The 13,825-nt window shown below is 41.7% G+C and overlaps 1 protein-coding gene across 2 annotated transcripts in view; it reads right to left on the bottom strand.

Moving 5' to 3' along the window:
• SLC19A3 (solute carrier family 19 member 3) overlaps positions 1-13,825 on the bottom strand; it is a 28,798-nt gene that overhangs the window by 4,315 nt on the left and 10,658 nt on the right. Inside the window, exons 2-6 of one of the 2 annotated variants that reach the window (XM_006141934.3) lie at positions 11,017-11,168; positions 7,113-7,938; positions 4,133-4,325; positions 1,934-2,075; positions 263-1,359 (exon numbers count right to left, since the gene is read on the bottom strand). In XM_006141934.3, the coding sequence (XP_006141996.1) occupies positions 1,186-1,359; positions 1,934-2,075; positions 4,133-4,325; positions 7,113-7,938; positions 11,017-11,166 (1,485 nt within the window). In that variant the 5' untranslated portion in view covers positions 11,167-11,168 and the 3' untranslated portion in view covers positions 263-1,185. Of the gene's footprint in view, positions 1-262; positions 1,360-1,933; positions 2,076-4,132; positions 4,326-7,112; positions 7,939-11,016; positions 11,169-13,825 lie in introns of those variants that run through there. The other variant, XM_027766442.1, reaches the window with a different exon arrangement.

Below are 13,825 nucleotides of genomic sequence, written 5' to 3'. Positions count from 1 at the left end.
CAGGAATGTTATTTGTATTTTCCACTAAGTGAGTATATTTGATTTTGGACTAAGTTTTATTGTCAGTCCAGTAAATGAATTTTGAGATTTGTGGTTTCAAAAGTATATTTGAAATACAACTCTTGAGTCAGCATTCTTTACTCCCAGAGGCAGACTATTCAATGCATCCTCTACTGAAGTTTTAATGGACAGACATGTTCAGATAACTTTCAGCAGAATATGTAAAAAAAAATTAGTCTTTAAGATTTTTGGGTACATTTTATTTAGCACAATCTTTGTTGTTTAAAAAGCTGGTGTTTTTTAATCCTCTGTCCCCGCCATGAGTGTTTTCTTATGACAAATGCTTCTAGAATTCCCTGGAAATTTCTTCATAAGTTTTCTTTATTTCAGACATACCTTACTCTGATGTAGCATTAAAACCCCAGCCTAGGGTCCTGGTGGGGAGATGGCCCATTGCCTCCCCCAGGCCACTGGGAACGGGTGTGAATGTCATTTTGCAGACACACAAAACATCTAGAGCCATTCCTGAGGTAGAGTTTAAACCACAAAGCTCAGCAGAGCAAAAAATTTAAATCATGAAAAGACTTAAATAGCGATATCATCAAATCATAGCGTATGAATAATGCTGTTATCGGGAATGAAGAGTCCTTAGAAATGGGACCAATATCATTCTCTCAGAGAACTGTAAATTAAACAGAAATACTCATTGGAAAAGGAAAAAAAAAAAGGCTACTTGACAACAATGCTCTTTGTGTTGTCTCCTCTGGTAAGATCAAAAAAGTATCTCAGCCAACCAGCAGGTCAGTCTAGGTAGTCTTTCTGCTCACAAATGTGAAATGCCACGTTAGGATGGCTGGAGTTTTCTCATGGTTTGTTTTCATGTCATTTTCACACTCTTGCACATTGTCAGAAACAAAATTTTCCAATTACTGTTGTTTATGGGAGTGGCCACCATAGGTCCCCAACCTTGTGATGATGGGCTCTTTTGATAGCATCCCGTTCAGCTGGACACAAAGCCATTAGTCTAGAGCTGAGGTTTTGTTGTGGTTTTGAAAGTGCACTGAATTCAGACTTGTAAAGCTTGTCAACTAACAGCAGAACATATCAAGCCATCCGTCTCAAAGGCCTTTTGTACATTTCCATCCAGTGACTCTGAAAACTGGTGTAGCAGATGACATCGCATGCTCAGAACTTCGTTGATGTGCTAGTCCTTGGCTCCTCCGAGTGTGGCCCATCTGGATTCTGACTCGCAGCAGGGCTCCGTGCCTTCTGTGGGCATTTTGCTGAACAGATAATGTATAGGCTTCTCATTAAGAAAATCCCAGCAATAACTGCAAAGTAACTCCCATAAGCTAAAAACTGGAGGAAAAACAATAATTAGCCACGTATGGAATCTAGCCATCTATGTCACTGAAACATAAAGTGATGTTGTTGTTTGGCTTGGAATATGGAGTAACTGAAACGCCATGTCATTATGTGTCGGTGAGATTCCACAGTATTTTCTTCTCCTCCCTTACAGAAACAAAATATAAGTAATGCAGTGATTATGTGTTGGCTTTTCAGCCTGCTGGCTAGGTTCAAATCTTAACTACAAGCATCAGCAGTGAAAAAACACTAAGTTACACTGATTGGTCTGTGTTAATGTTTGGAGACTGCTATGATGTGGTGTTTCCAAGAAGGAATTTCAGACACTGAGGTTACTTTTTACCAGAGTCATCCAGGTAAATGTTGACCTAATTGCAATGATTACTGGAAACCTACTTGGTGTGTTATAATTGGTGTAATAATGAAAGAATTGTGTATTTTTCAATTTGTCTAACCAGGGAATTCAAGAAGTTTAAATATTGTAAACTTGAGAAAGCTTTGAGGTTACCTAGTTATGCTACAGTCCCACCGACTACACTAGTAGGAGCACAGGAGCATTGCAGCTTACCTGAATGCTAACTGGCAGGTTCAGCCCTCCTTGATCGACTATGACGATGGTTAGAATGGTCTGAATCACCAAGGCAATGAAGGTGTTGACCCCGAACACAAGGGCGTAGCGTTCCACACTCAGATTGACTGCAATCTGAAACCTAACATTACACATCAAATAGCATGTTAATCATCTAATATAGGAATTCTTCTTTTAAAACGAGAGAAATTGAAGAGAAAGCAATGTTTTGCTCACGGCACTTCTCTAATGTTCCTGCAGTATAGACAAACAGGCAGAGCAAAGAAAGGGAGTTTTAAAAATGAAGGCTGAATTAAAGGTAACATGGCAAAATTCCTCCGAACTAATTTCATGCTTTCCATGACTTCAACCTAACAGTTCTCACCACTTGAGAATATTAGATGCTTCCTGATTTAGACACTATTTTACAGTGGATTTTTATAAAAATGAAAGTGCTATCACATCTAGGAACTTTTTTGTCATTCATTATATGCCAATTTACATTGACAGATTCGAAGTTTGACAGATCAGTTATTCTTTGGGATTATGACTAGTTGTACAATCGAATGTACCTGTGACTAATTTATTTTAATACTATATTTTTAGTTCTTACTACAAAATATATAAGAAAGACTTGCAAGTGTATATTATTTTGAATTCTTCAAAATGCAGGTACAAAGCTTTGGGTTCTGAGAACTTTTAAATGCAAAGAAATTAGCAGTCCTACATTAACAAATTCTCACATATAAAAAAGACACTCAAGACACATGAGTTTGATTCAGTAAACTGAGACATTTCAGTGAAAAAATGAACTTGCTGGGCCAGCAGGTGGCGTGGTGGTTAAGGTGGCTGGATCCCATATAGCTGACTGCACAAATCCTGGACTCAGGAGCTTGAAAAACATGCTGGGCTTGTGTACATGAGTGCCCAAACTCCCAAGAGGAGAATGGAGGAAAAGGGACTATGGTGTGGCCATCCCCCTGGAGAGTGATTTCTCACTTTCTCTCTCTATGGTGAGTGTACACAACCTATAGAAAATTAAAACACACACACACACACACACACACACACACACACTTGCCAACTAGTTTTATCTCGCTCCTTTGTCTCATGATCTTTTCCCTGGTTGCTCATATTCCTGTATCTTATCAATTTTTATCAAACATTCTTTTACCAATTAAAAACCAAACTGAATACAGCTTTTGTATTTAATTTCATTTTAATTAAATTTAATTTTGTATTTAATTTAACTTTAATTCTTTAATACCCTTCAAAATTCCTATGTTTCTCATCCCTTTGGTTAATACCAAAGCACATTTCTTGTAGTCAGGTTTTGAATCATTGTCTAGAAAAGACCTCTCAGAAAAGTAGATGTGAAGATTATTGGAAACTCTAAATCCCAGAAAGTTCTTTTTAGACAATGATTGAAAACCACTGGTAAAATGCATAAATGTAGTTAAAATTTTCTTTTAATCTATGTATCTATATTTTATAGAATCTAATATTACTTTCCTGAGGATATTTTATTTCCCAAAAAGTATCTACCTAGAATTACTTAAGCAATCAAGTGACATGAGGGATGACACGTAAATGGAAGCATTTAAAATCAGATCGCAAGGCACCCTGTTATGGAGAATTGCCGGAAACGAAAAAGCAAAACCTGAAGATGTATCATTGCATTTTGTTTAAACACCTACAGAAATTTATTTTCTCGATCAGTAACCTTAGCAATATTTAGAAGAAAACAGTGAAATAAAAACAGGGTTTGGGACCAGCAGATGGGATAATGGTTATGTCACTGGACTCCCACGTAGTTGACCTGTGGACTCCCATGTAGTTGATCTGTGGTTCAAGTCCTGGACCCAGCAGCTTAAACTCATGCTGGATGCATGTGGATGCATGAACAAAATCCCGAGAGGAGAATGGAGAAGGGATTGTGGTGAGGCCATCTCTTCAGGGGATGATTTCTCACTTTCATGTCTCTCTGTCTCTCCAGTGAGCACACACGCCCTATAGCAAAAATCTCTCTCTCTCTTAAAAAAGGGCTTAAAAAATTGTGTCTAATTTAATATCAAGAAGTCAACATTCAGTATTTAATTCTTTAAAATCCTAAAGTTCTCAGAGGAACTTTTGGAACACAGAAAAGTGGGAACTACAGTTTAATTTTAGGAGCAGAAAGGACTGACTGGGAATACTTACACTGCTATGGTTATTAGAAGCATATAGCTGGACTTGAACACCAGGTAGCCGGCGTAGCAGGCCCAGATGCTAGCTGTGTAGTGCATGAGGAATAGAGAGGCTGCATTGACCACTGAGAAGATCCCCAAGGCCAACTCTCCCAGGAGATCCCAGTCGGCTTTCACATAACCCACTGCAAAGGCAGCCACAGCCCCTGAAAACGAAACACTGCGGAAGGTCAGACACACTGACTGCGCACGGGAAATACCAACCTGACCCCTCCCTTTTCTAAAAAAAATATTATTTATTTAATTTTATTTATTATTTTAAAATATACTCTAAGGCATGTGTGCTCACCAGAGAGAAACAGAAAGAAAGTGAGAAAGCAGGCCACTAGTCTGGAACCACGGTCGGCCATGTGTGAGTCCAGTGCTTTAACTACCATGCCACCTGCTGGGCCCTAACAAGATCTCTTTTTTTTAAAAAAAGTTTATTTATTTATTTATTTTAAATTTGCTATAGGGCACATGCACACACAGGTGGGGGTGAGGGGAGAATGTAAGTCGCCAGGTCCAGGACTTGAACTGCAGTCAGCTATGTGGGAGTCCAGCACCTTAACTACTAAACCACCTGCTGGCCCCCCAACAGGATTTCTTAAAAACCCAAGTCTCGGGGCCAGCCAGTAGCATGGTGGTTAAAGTGCTGGATTCCTACCTGACAGACTGTGGTTCAAGTCCCAGACCTGGCGGCTTGAAAACCATGTCAGGTGCATGTGTGTGCGTGCCCCAAGCTCCAGGAGAATGGAGGAGATGGGATTGTGGCATGGCTTTCCTGACAGGGGTGATTTCTCACTTTATTTCTCTGTCTCTTACGGAGTGCATGTGCCCTATGACAAAAACCTGAAAAACGAAACAAACAAAATCCAGATCTCAGGTAATTCTGAAAGATATATATGTGTGTGTGTGTGTGTGTGTGTGTGTGTGTGTATATATATATATATATATTGTTTTCACAAAATTGTTCCACCTAAATGTGGATTTCTCCTTTCTTCAACCATGTTTTCTTCTGGCTTCTCTTCTGCCTTCCTATTCTTTCATGTTGTCATCACACTCTTTATTAGTGTCAACCACCCACCAGGCACGGTGCTAGGTGGGGAGCCAGGAAGGTTCCTACCACAGAGTGGGGAGAGATGGCCCATGAGCCCGCCCTCTCATACATCAAGCTGGGGTAGGAAGAACAACACAAGTGCTCTGAGACTACACCTGGCCTCTCTGCTTGCTTTTCTTTACCATTTTGTTGTTGTTGTTGTTGTTTCTTCCCAGTGATGGGGACCAGATGGGTTGCACTGAACAGTCAGTTTTTTAGTCTTTATTATTAATCTTTGTCAATTTATTGGGTTGTTGGAAAACTCATGACACATTTTTGTATAGAAAAATATACAAAAATTATGTCATGACTCTTCCAACAGCCCAATAAATCTTACCTTTAATCTCCACATTAAGGTCTTCAAGATCTAAACTAGTTTACTTGATGCTTTGGGTGAAAAGACCTATATTAATTTATCGAGTTGAAGAGGTTGAATAATTGTAATTATGGTGAGTAATTAGTGTTTTCTTTAATGAAGTGAAAGGTATTTAGGTTTCAAATCACTGACATATGATTAATTAACTTCCCCACATGTAATCAAGGAGATACCATGACAACAATAAGTACAAAACTATTTCCAACCCAAGAATTTGCAACATAGAAGCACTAATTTCAGCAAACCATGTCCAGCAGTCCTGGTTTCCAGGAGTTAAACTGAAGCCACCCAAAAGGGAGGTAGTAAAAAACAGAGGAACTCTATAAATGAGGGTGTGGAAGACTTCCAGTTCCTAGAAAATATCTTCAAAGTCTCATTTGACGTTTAAGTTTCCTTCTACAAGGATATAAATATTTACTGTAAACTTTAAACATGTTTCCTCTGATATTTGAATCTCTTCCAGCGCTCATTTAAAGGTACTTTTGAAAATTTGAAAAATTGTTGATGTATGCTTATTATTGTTAAAAGTGACTGCTAACGAGGTGAAATCCTCCTCTCCCAGGCTGACCTAATAGTGCAATGGCTAAGCTCTGTATCTTGGGAGCTGGATTCCATATGGTTGACTGTGGTTGGAATCCTAGTCCTGCTGGTTTGAAAAACACGTTGGGCATTTGTGTCCCAAGTCTCACTGGGATGAAGAGATGGAAGAAAAGGGACTGTGGATGGCCATACCCCTTGGGGTGCTTTCTTTTCTCTCTCTGGTGAGCACACAGGTCCTCTGGCAATTTAAAAAACAAAAACAGAGCCAGCAGATGGTGTAGCAGTTATGTTGCTGGACTCCCACATGGCTGACTGTATTTTGAGTCCCAGACCCAGTGGCTTGAAACTCACAGTGGGTGTGTGTATGTGCATGCCCAAGATCCCGAGAAGAGAATGGAGAAGAGATTGTGGCTAGCGTGACCATCCATAGGGGGGTGATTTCTCATTTTCCTTCTCACTGTGTCCACCTCCCTCCAACCCCCAACCCAGCACAAGTGCTCTGAGGCAAAAGCCTCTTAAAAAGAAAACAAAACAAAGACTTTCTCAGGAAGAATTCCTAAGCCTTAATTAATTTTCTGAAATAATTAATAAAAACTCCTTACTTATAGACATTTTTTCCTTTGATATCATATATAATCCTGCAAGAACAGGGCATATTTTTAACTCTGTTCTTATGATTCAGTGTGATCTTCAGGAATTTGACTAGAATTTAATGCTTTGATTCTAAGCCCTCAATTCCTGAATTACTTGTTGCAACTACCACACATTAAATAGAAGGCCACGGTTCTCATACTTTTCCAGTGTCTTCCATTCTTGGGAAAAAAAAAAATCGATTCTGCCTCTGGACAAAATTAATTTACACCATGGAAAAATTTAGTATCTGCAGAGATGAACTTATAGGGTAGCCCAGCAGAGGAAGGGAAAGGGAGCGTTACTGACCTCCGAATGTTGCAATTGCTTCCACCGCCCCATTGTAGATGGAAGAATCTTGTGACGGTGCCTTGTAATCCCACAGGATCTGAACATAGTTCAAAACTTGGTTAAAACCTGCTGTGGAAAAGGCCCACCACAGGGACCAGTACAGCAGACGCCTTGAGGAGTAGCATTCCTTCAAATCTCGGATCCACTGCACAATAACGTGCAAAGCCACATGTTTGGGCTTTGGGCTGCTCAGCTGGCCATGAGCCAGGCTTCCAGACACATTGATTTTTTCCGAGGTGGGGTTCTCTTTCCAGCCTGGTACTTCAGTCCCATGGGGGTCCTCTACCACAGTCCCCACATCTGGGGGCTCCTTTACTTCCGTGCTGGATTTTGCATGAAAGAACAAGCTTTTCTTGGGCATTGGCAGAAAAAGTGAGAACAGGAAGGCCACGGACACAGAGACCATGCTTATGACGTTGAGATAAAAGTATGACAGGTTCACCAGGGTGACCAGCAGCTGAGCCAGCACCGAGGCCGCAGTGTAGGCCACCAGCGTGATGCTCCGACAGTAGCCGCTGACCTTCTGGTAGTGCTCTGGGCTGACCACGCTGTATATGTAGGCATAGTAGGCCACCTCGGTGGCAGTGACCATCCCGTAGAAGAACTCCACAGCCTGCATGGCTTTCACTCCTTGACCAAACAAGAGCAGCAGCCAGGTGATGATGAAGCTAAGCCCTTGTAAGATGATGACCGGCTTATAGCGGACGTAATCGGTGAGGACGAAGACCGGGAGCAGCAGCACCAGATACGAGTATGTCCAAACTGGAAGGATCTCATTTGTGATCTGCGAAGTGGATGGTGTGACCATGAACCATGGGTACATTGGAAAGGTACGTGTGGTTTGTATCTCAAATTCTGCATCTAGTGCCAGTAGGGGGTATGGTGGTTAAGGAGGCTGGAGCTCACATGGCCAACTATGTGGTTTGAATCCTGGGCTTGGTGGCTTAAAAAAACACATTGGGCATGTGCATGCATTTCCAAATCCCAAGAGAAGAAGAAAGGATTGCAGGGTGGCAATCACCCTGGAGGGTGCTTTTTCATCCCCCCTCCTCTGTGTCTCTTCTGGCGAGTACATGCACTCTGTAGCAAATTAAAAAAAAAAAATCATGGGGCCAGCAGATGGCATAGTGGTTATGTTGCTGGACTCCCACATGGCCAATCACAGTTCGAGTCCCAGACCTGGTGACTTAAAACTCAAACCAGGTGCATATGCATGCATCCAAGACCCCAGGAGGAGAATCGAGAAGGGATTGCAGCGTGGTCATCTTCCCTGGGGAGGTGGGGGGGGTGGTGATTTCTCACTTTCCCTTTCACTGTCTCTGTCTCTCTGGAGAGTGTACATGCCCTAAGGCAAAGATAATCACATATGCTTCATATTATGAAAAAACATGACAGAAAACTGATTTTCAAAGGTCTCCTCCCCCACTAAAGAAAAAAAACTAAATAATTTATACAATTAGGCATATCCCAATGTATTAGGTAAATGCACAATCTGAACTAAACATTAAGTTTCAAAGCATGTACAACTGAATAAATTAGTTAAAAATGGTACAGATACTTCTCAGTTTTTAGTTTTTTTTAATCATTATTTATTATTTCCACAGGGCATGTGTGCTCACTGGAGAGAGAGAGAGAGAGAGACAGACAGACAGACAGACAGAGAGAGATAAAGTACCATCAAGGGGGGTATAATCATACCACAATCCCTACCCTCCGTTTCTATCCTGTCAGGACTTTAGCAATGAAAGCACATGTGTGTGGCATATGGGGCTGAGGTGTTAATCACTGCCTGCCCTGCAGAATCTGGCTGAATCCCAATACACAGCACTTAATCACTGTGCTACAGGGCTGGCTTGATTTTTCTAGATTCTTAAAAAGTAGCGTTCCCTTTTTGTTCAAATATTAACATTAGGTAAAGAGGTTGTAATTGTGAAAGAATCCAACAACCTTTATTGGATCCATTACTATATCAAAAATTTCAGCCAAGGGCCAGCGGATGGCATGTAGGTTAAGGCAGCTGGATCCCACGTGGCTGACTGCACAGTTCAAGTACAGACCCCACAGCCTGAAAAACACACCAAGCACATGTGCGTGCATGCCTTAGGTCCCAAGAGGAGAATGGAGAAGGGACTGTGGTAAGGCCGCCGGTCCTGGGGATGCCTTCTCTCTCTCTCTCTCTCTCTGTCTCCAGTGAACACATGTACCCTATAATAATAATAATAATTTCAGTCCTTCCAAAGTCTGGATAAACACATGAAGATGGGAAGAGTAAGTAATACTGCCGAATTAGCGAGAAAAAGTAACTCATTTCATTTTTACCCTGGCCAAATTCAGTAGGCTCCCAGCCCTTTCCCAGGAAATTCTCTAGCTTAGCCTGTGATTACTCAATTCTGGCCTCATTTTCCCCCTAGTTTTTGCCATAGAGCACCTGCATTCACCGGAGAGAAACAGCGGGAAAGGATGGATGGCCATGGCGCAATCCCTTCTCCTCCAGTCTCCTCTCAGGATTTTGGGCCCACACGTTCACATGCCAGGCATGATTTTCAAGTCCAGGTTTGGGACTCGAGCTGTGGTCAGATGCCGAAATCCAGTGCCTTAACCACCATACTGTGTATTGGTCCCTGGCCTCATCTTAATAAGAATCTTCTTATGGATATAGTTGGAAACGCAGGTAATATCAATTTTCACAGGTAGAAAGACTGAAGTAGTTGTTGACCTTCGGGATATGCTGAGGGCTTTCCCTCCTCATGCATTCTCTGAGTGCCACAGGGAATACAGAACACAGACCAGCGTGGCTAAGCTGCACCTCCAGGGCAGGTCGATCACCTGGTCCATGGTTGCAGAAGGCGACCCTGGTAGGTTCATTTGCCTTTCCTTTGTTTTGTTTTAATAGTGACATGCTTTAATCGGAGAAACTGCAACAGAGCGGTCCCTAAGTGACCTCACACTCCAGAACAAGACTGTCTTTCTGTCCTTGTCACCTCACCACCTAATCCGCCAGCACCAATTGTCCTTTCGGGTGGAGCCACATACTCTGTGCAGTGTTTCTGTGGCTATGGCTGAATGTTAGAAAGACGGCCCAGGGCAGCTGTCTAGCCAGGTCGGCGCCCTTGTTACACTTGTTACAGGACAGAGAGGTGGATCTTTGAAGTAAACAAAGGAAAGGTGGGGAGGACGGGGATACAAAGCTATGGATGCTTCACCTGCTCGTAAGTAGTTTAATAAATGCTGTAATTCTTATGAGATTCTGCTTAGTCCTCAGCAGTCTCTTAGGATCAACTCCTGTGCTTGGCAGTAACTTCCTTTCTGGGGTTCGTATTAATAGAATTTACGGTGGAGCTTAGTGTTAATATGCATTACGTGTTAGGATCCCATAAAAGCCGACATATTTATCGCATATGAAATGTGCAAGCGTGAAGGAGGGAAGAGAGGTTCGAACAATTCTCTGGTGTGACAAATACTATGAAAATGGGACCCTTTGAGGCCAATGTACTCATCTTATTTCAAGTTGAATGAAGCTCTGACTCTGTGTCTTTGAGTCCTGTAAAATTAAACCACATCAAGATGGGACTGGAGGTGGGGGTGCAATAGTAATGCTACTGAAACTACACGGGAAAGGCCCAGGGTCCACATCCTGGGACTTCTCTGGGCACACGAACGTGTGTGTGTGTGTGTGTGTGCAATTATGCTTGGGGCTGGCAGAGACTGGGGGCGGATCTAGGTGTGGGGACCCTTTAGGGAGTGACTTATTGCTGTCTCTCTCTCATGAAAAAAATAAATGAAATTTTAAAAATTAAAATTCTAATAAAATAAAATAATAGAGTGAAGAAAAGAAAAAAGACATGCATGTATATTAACTTACCTGTGTGCTGGTCAGGTTCTTACTAGGTCCAGACAAATATGGGATAAGGAAGGGTTCCGAGGGTCTCATCATAGAGAAAAACCCAAATAAGCAGAGGATCACAGTGGGATAAACCCAGGAATTGCCCAGCGAAGTTCTGAAACAATCCATGGCTGATAAAACGAAAGCAAAGCAAAAGTTAATTGTTTATCCTTTGTGACACCTTGGGTATAATGAAGGCCTGATTATTTCCAGTTTTTTTTTTTTTTAGGTTTTTAGGTTTTTGCCATAGGCCACATGAGTTTGCCAGAGAAAGACAGAGAGAGAGTGAGAGAGAAAGTATAAGATCATCCTCTAGAATTGGGATGGCCATGCTGCAATTCCCTTCCCTATATTGTCCTCCTGGGATTTGGGGCATGCACACACATGTGCCTTACATAATCTTCAAATCATCATAAGGAAGATGCGATCAAAACCACAATGTGATATCACTTAACCCCAGTCAGGATGACGAAGGTTAAAAAACAAAAAAATGATAAGTGCTGGAGGGGATGCAGTGAAAGGGGAACACTCCTACACTGTTGGTGAGATTGTAAATTGGTCCAGCCACTGCCTCAAAGACCTTCCAATAAAACTATCACATGATCCAGCAATTCCACTCCTGGGTAACTACCCAAAAGGACAGGAGAACCTCAGTTGGAAAAGAGCCTGCACATCTATATTCACTGTGGCCTTATTCACGATTGCTAAGACATGGAATCAACCCAAATGTCCACAAACAGATGAACGGACTGAAAAAGTGTGGCCCATATACTCCATGGAATACTATTCAGCCATAAAAATAAATAAATAAACAAATAAAAATAAAAAAACAAGGCCCTGGAATTTGATACAAAGTGGATGAATATGGAAGATCTGTTGCTGAGTGATGCAAGTCAGGCTATGAAAGAGAGACATTGTATGTCTCCACTTAACAGATACTGACTGTCTGCACTCTATGGCAGAGACTGAAAGACTGGAGGACATACAAACATTAAAAATTGTTATGGACACTAGAGCCAAAGTGGAAAAAGTGGGGGAGGGAAGAACGTAGGAAAGGAAATTTTGTGAAAAAATGGAGAGGTAGGGCATTTGTGGGACATGGAGAAGGTTTATTGTTTGTTGAAGAGGACATGCGCATGTTCTTAACTGGGCTGGACTGAGGTGTGTGTCACTCTAGGTAAAGTCTCTTTACAATCTAAATGATGTGTAGTGATTAAATGTATAAATAATAGTTAAAATGAATAAATAAAAACTTATAAAAAAACACCCCCCAAAAATGAGAAGCAATGGCCTGTGCATGCTTTCTCTCTCTCACTCTCTCTTTCTTTCATGAGAGACAGAGACAGAAATCTCCAACGAGGTCTTCGCTCCACTCCATGGCTAGGGAACAGTTGGTGTGGATGTGGTAGGTGCGGCACTTCCAAATGAGCACAGATTGAGTTACTCCAACCTACTAGGATATGCCTGAAAGGTTTGACACTGATTTGGAAATTTTTTTTTAATATTAACCACTAGTGGTTATTTAATTTTATTAATTATTATTATTATTATTTGACTAAAGAGAGACAGAGAGAGAGAGAAAGGGAAAGTGAGAAAGCAAGTAACCAGGTCTGGGACTTGAACTATGGTCCATGTGGGAGTCCAGTGTCTTAAACGTCATGCCATCTGCCAGCCCAGATTTGAAAATTTTTTTTTTCTCTTTTTTTGGAGAGGTTTTTTGCTATAGGGCGCGTGTGCTCGCCAAACAGACAGAGAGAGACAGAGAGACAGAAAGCGAGAAATCACACCCCAGGGGGGATGGCCACGCCGCAATCCCTTCTCCTCCATTCTCCTCTTGGGATCTTGGGCACGCACACACATGCGCCTGGAGTGAGCTTAAGCCACCGGGTCCGGGACTTGAACCGCGGTCAACTACGTGGGAGTCCAGTGACATAGCCATTACGCTAACTGCTGGTCCCCAGATTTGAAAATTTTTAACACACTGAGTGGCATTTGCTTATTTACAGATTTCTCTGTCTCTAGACTGTTTGTTCCTTGCCTGTCATGCTAGACATAATAGACATCTAAGATACTTTGGCTAGGTTTCTCCAGTCTTTTGGGTGAAGATCTGACTCCTATTTTTCCCATATGTCCCCCTTCTCCTCACTGATCCTGTGCCAGGAATGGCAAACACTCTTAGACTTCTACTCACCTCTCATTAGGACTGAGCCCACTACTTTATAAGCCTGGAGTTTCACACTACTCAGTTGCATGAGTAGTTAATTACTAGTTTATACTTTTCCTAACATGGGCTGAAATTCAAGCTTTGGACATAAAACCCAATAGAAGATCTCATTAGTCACTGCATGGAAGGAAACACACACACACACACACACACACACACACACACACACCTATGGTGGCTACCTTTGAGAGTATTTTGCTTTTTTATGTGACTTACAATGTGCACAAGAAAATTCATTCTCATTCTTCCATATTTCAGATAAAGCATTACTACTTTTTTTAAAAGAGTTTTTTGCTATAGGGTGCGTGTGTTCACTAGAGAGAGAGAGAGAGAGATAGAGAGAGAAACAGAAAGCGAGAAATCATCCCCTGGGGGATAGCCTTGTTGCAATCCTTCTCCTCCATTCTCCTCTTGGGGATTTTGGGCACACATGCATACATGCCTGGCATGAGTTTTAAGTTGCTAGGTCCAGGACTTGAACCGCAGTAAACTCCATGGGAGTCCAACGATGTAATCATTATGCCATCTTCTGGTCCCAGCATTTAAAGTTTTTTTTTTTTTTTT

Source organism: Tupaia chinensis, unplaced genomic scaffold (assembly GCF_000334495.1).
Source record: "Tupaia chinensis unplaced genomic scaffold, TupChi_1.0 Scaffold000066_1, whole genome shotgun sequence".
NCBI classification, from domain to species: domain Eukaryota; kingdom Metazoa; phylum Chordata; class Mammalia; order Scandentia; family Tupaiidae; genus Tupaia; species Tupaia belangeri.
This window is presented reverse-complemented; position numbering and strand designations above follow the sequence as displayed.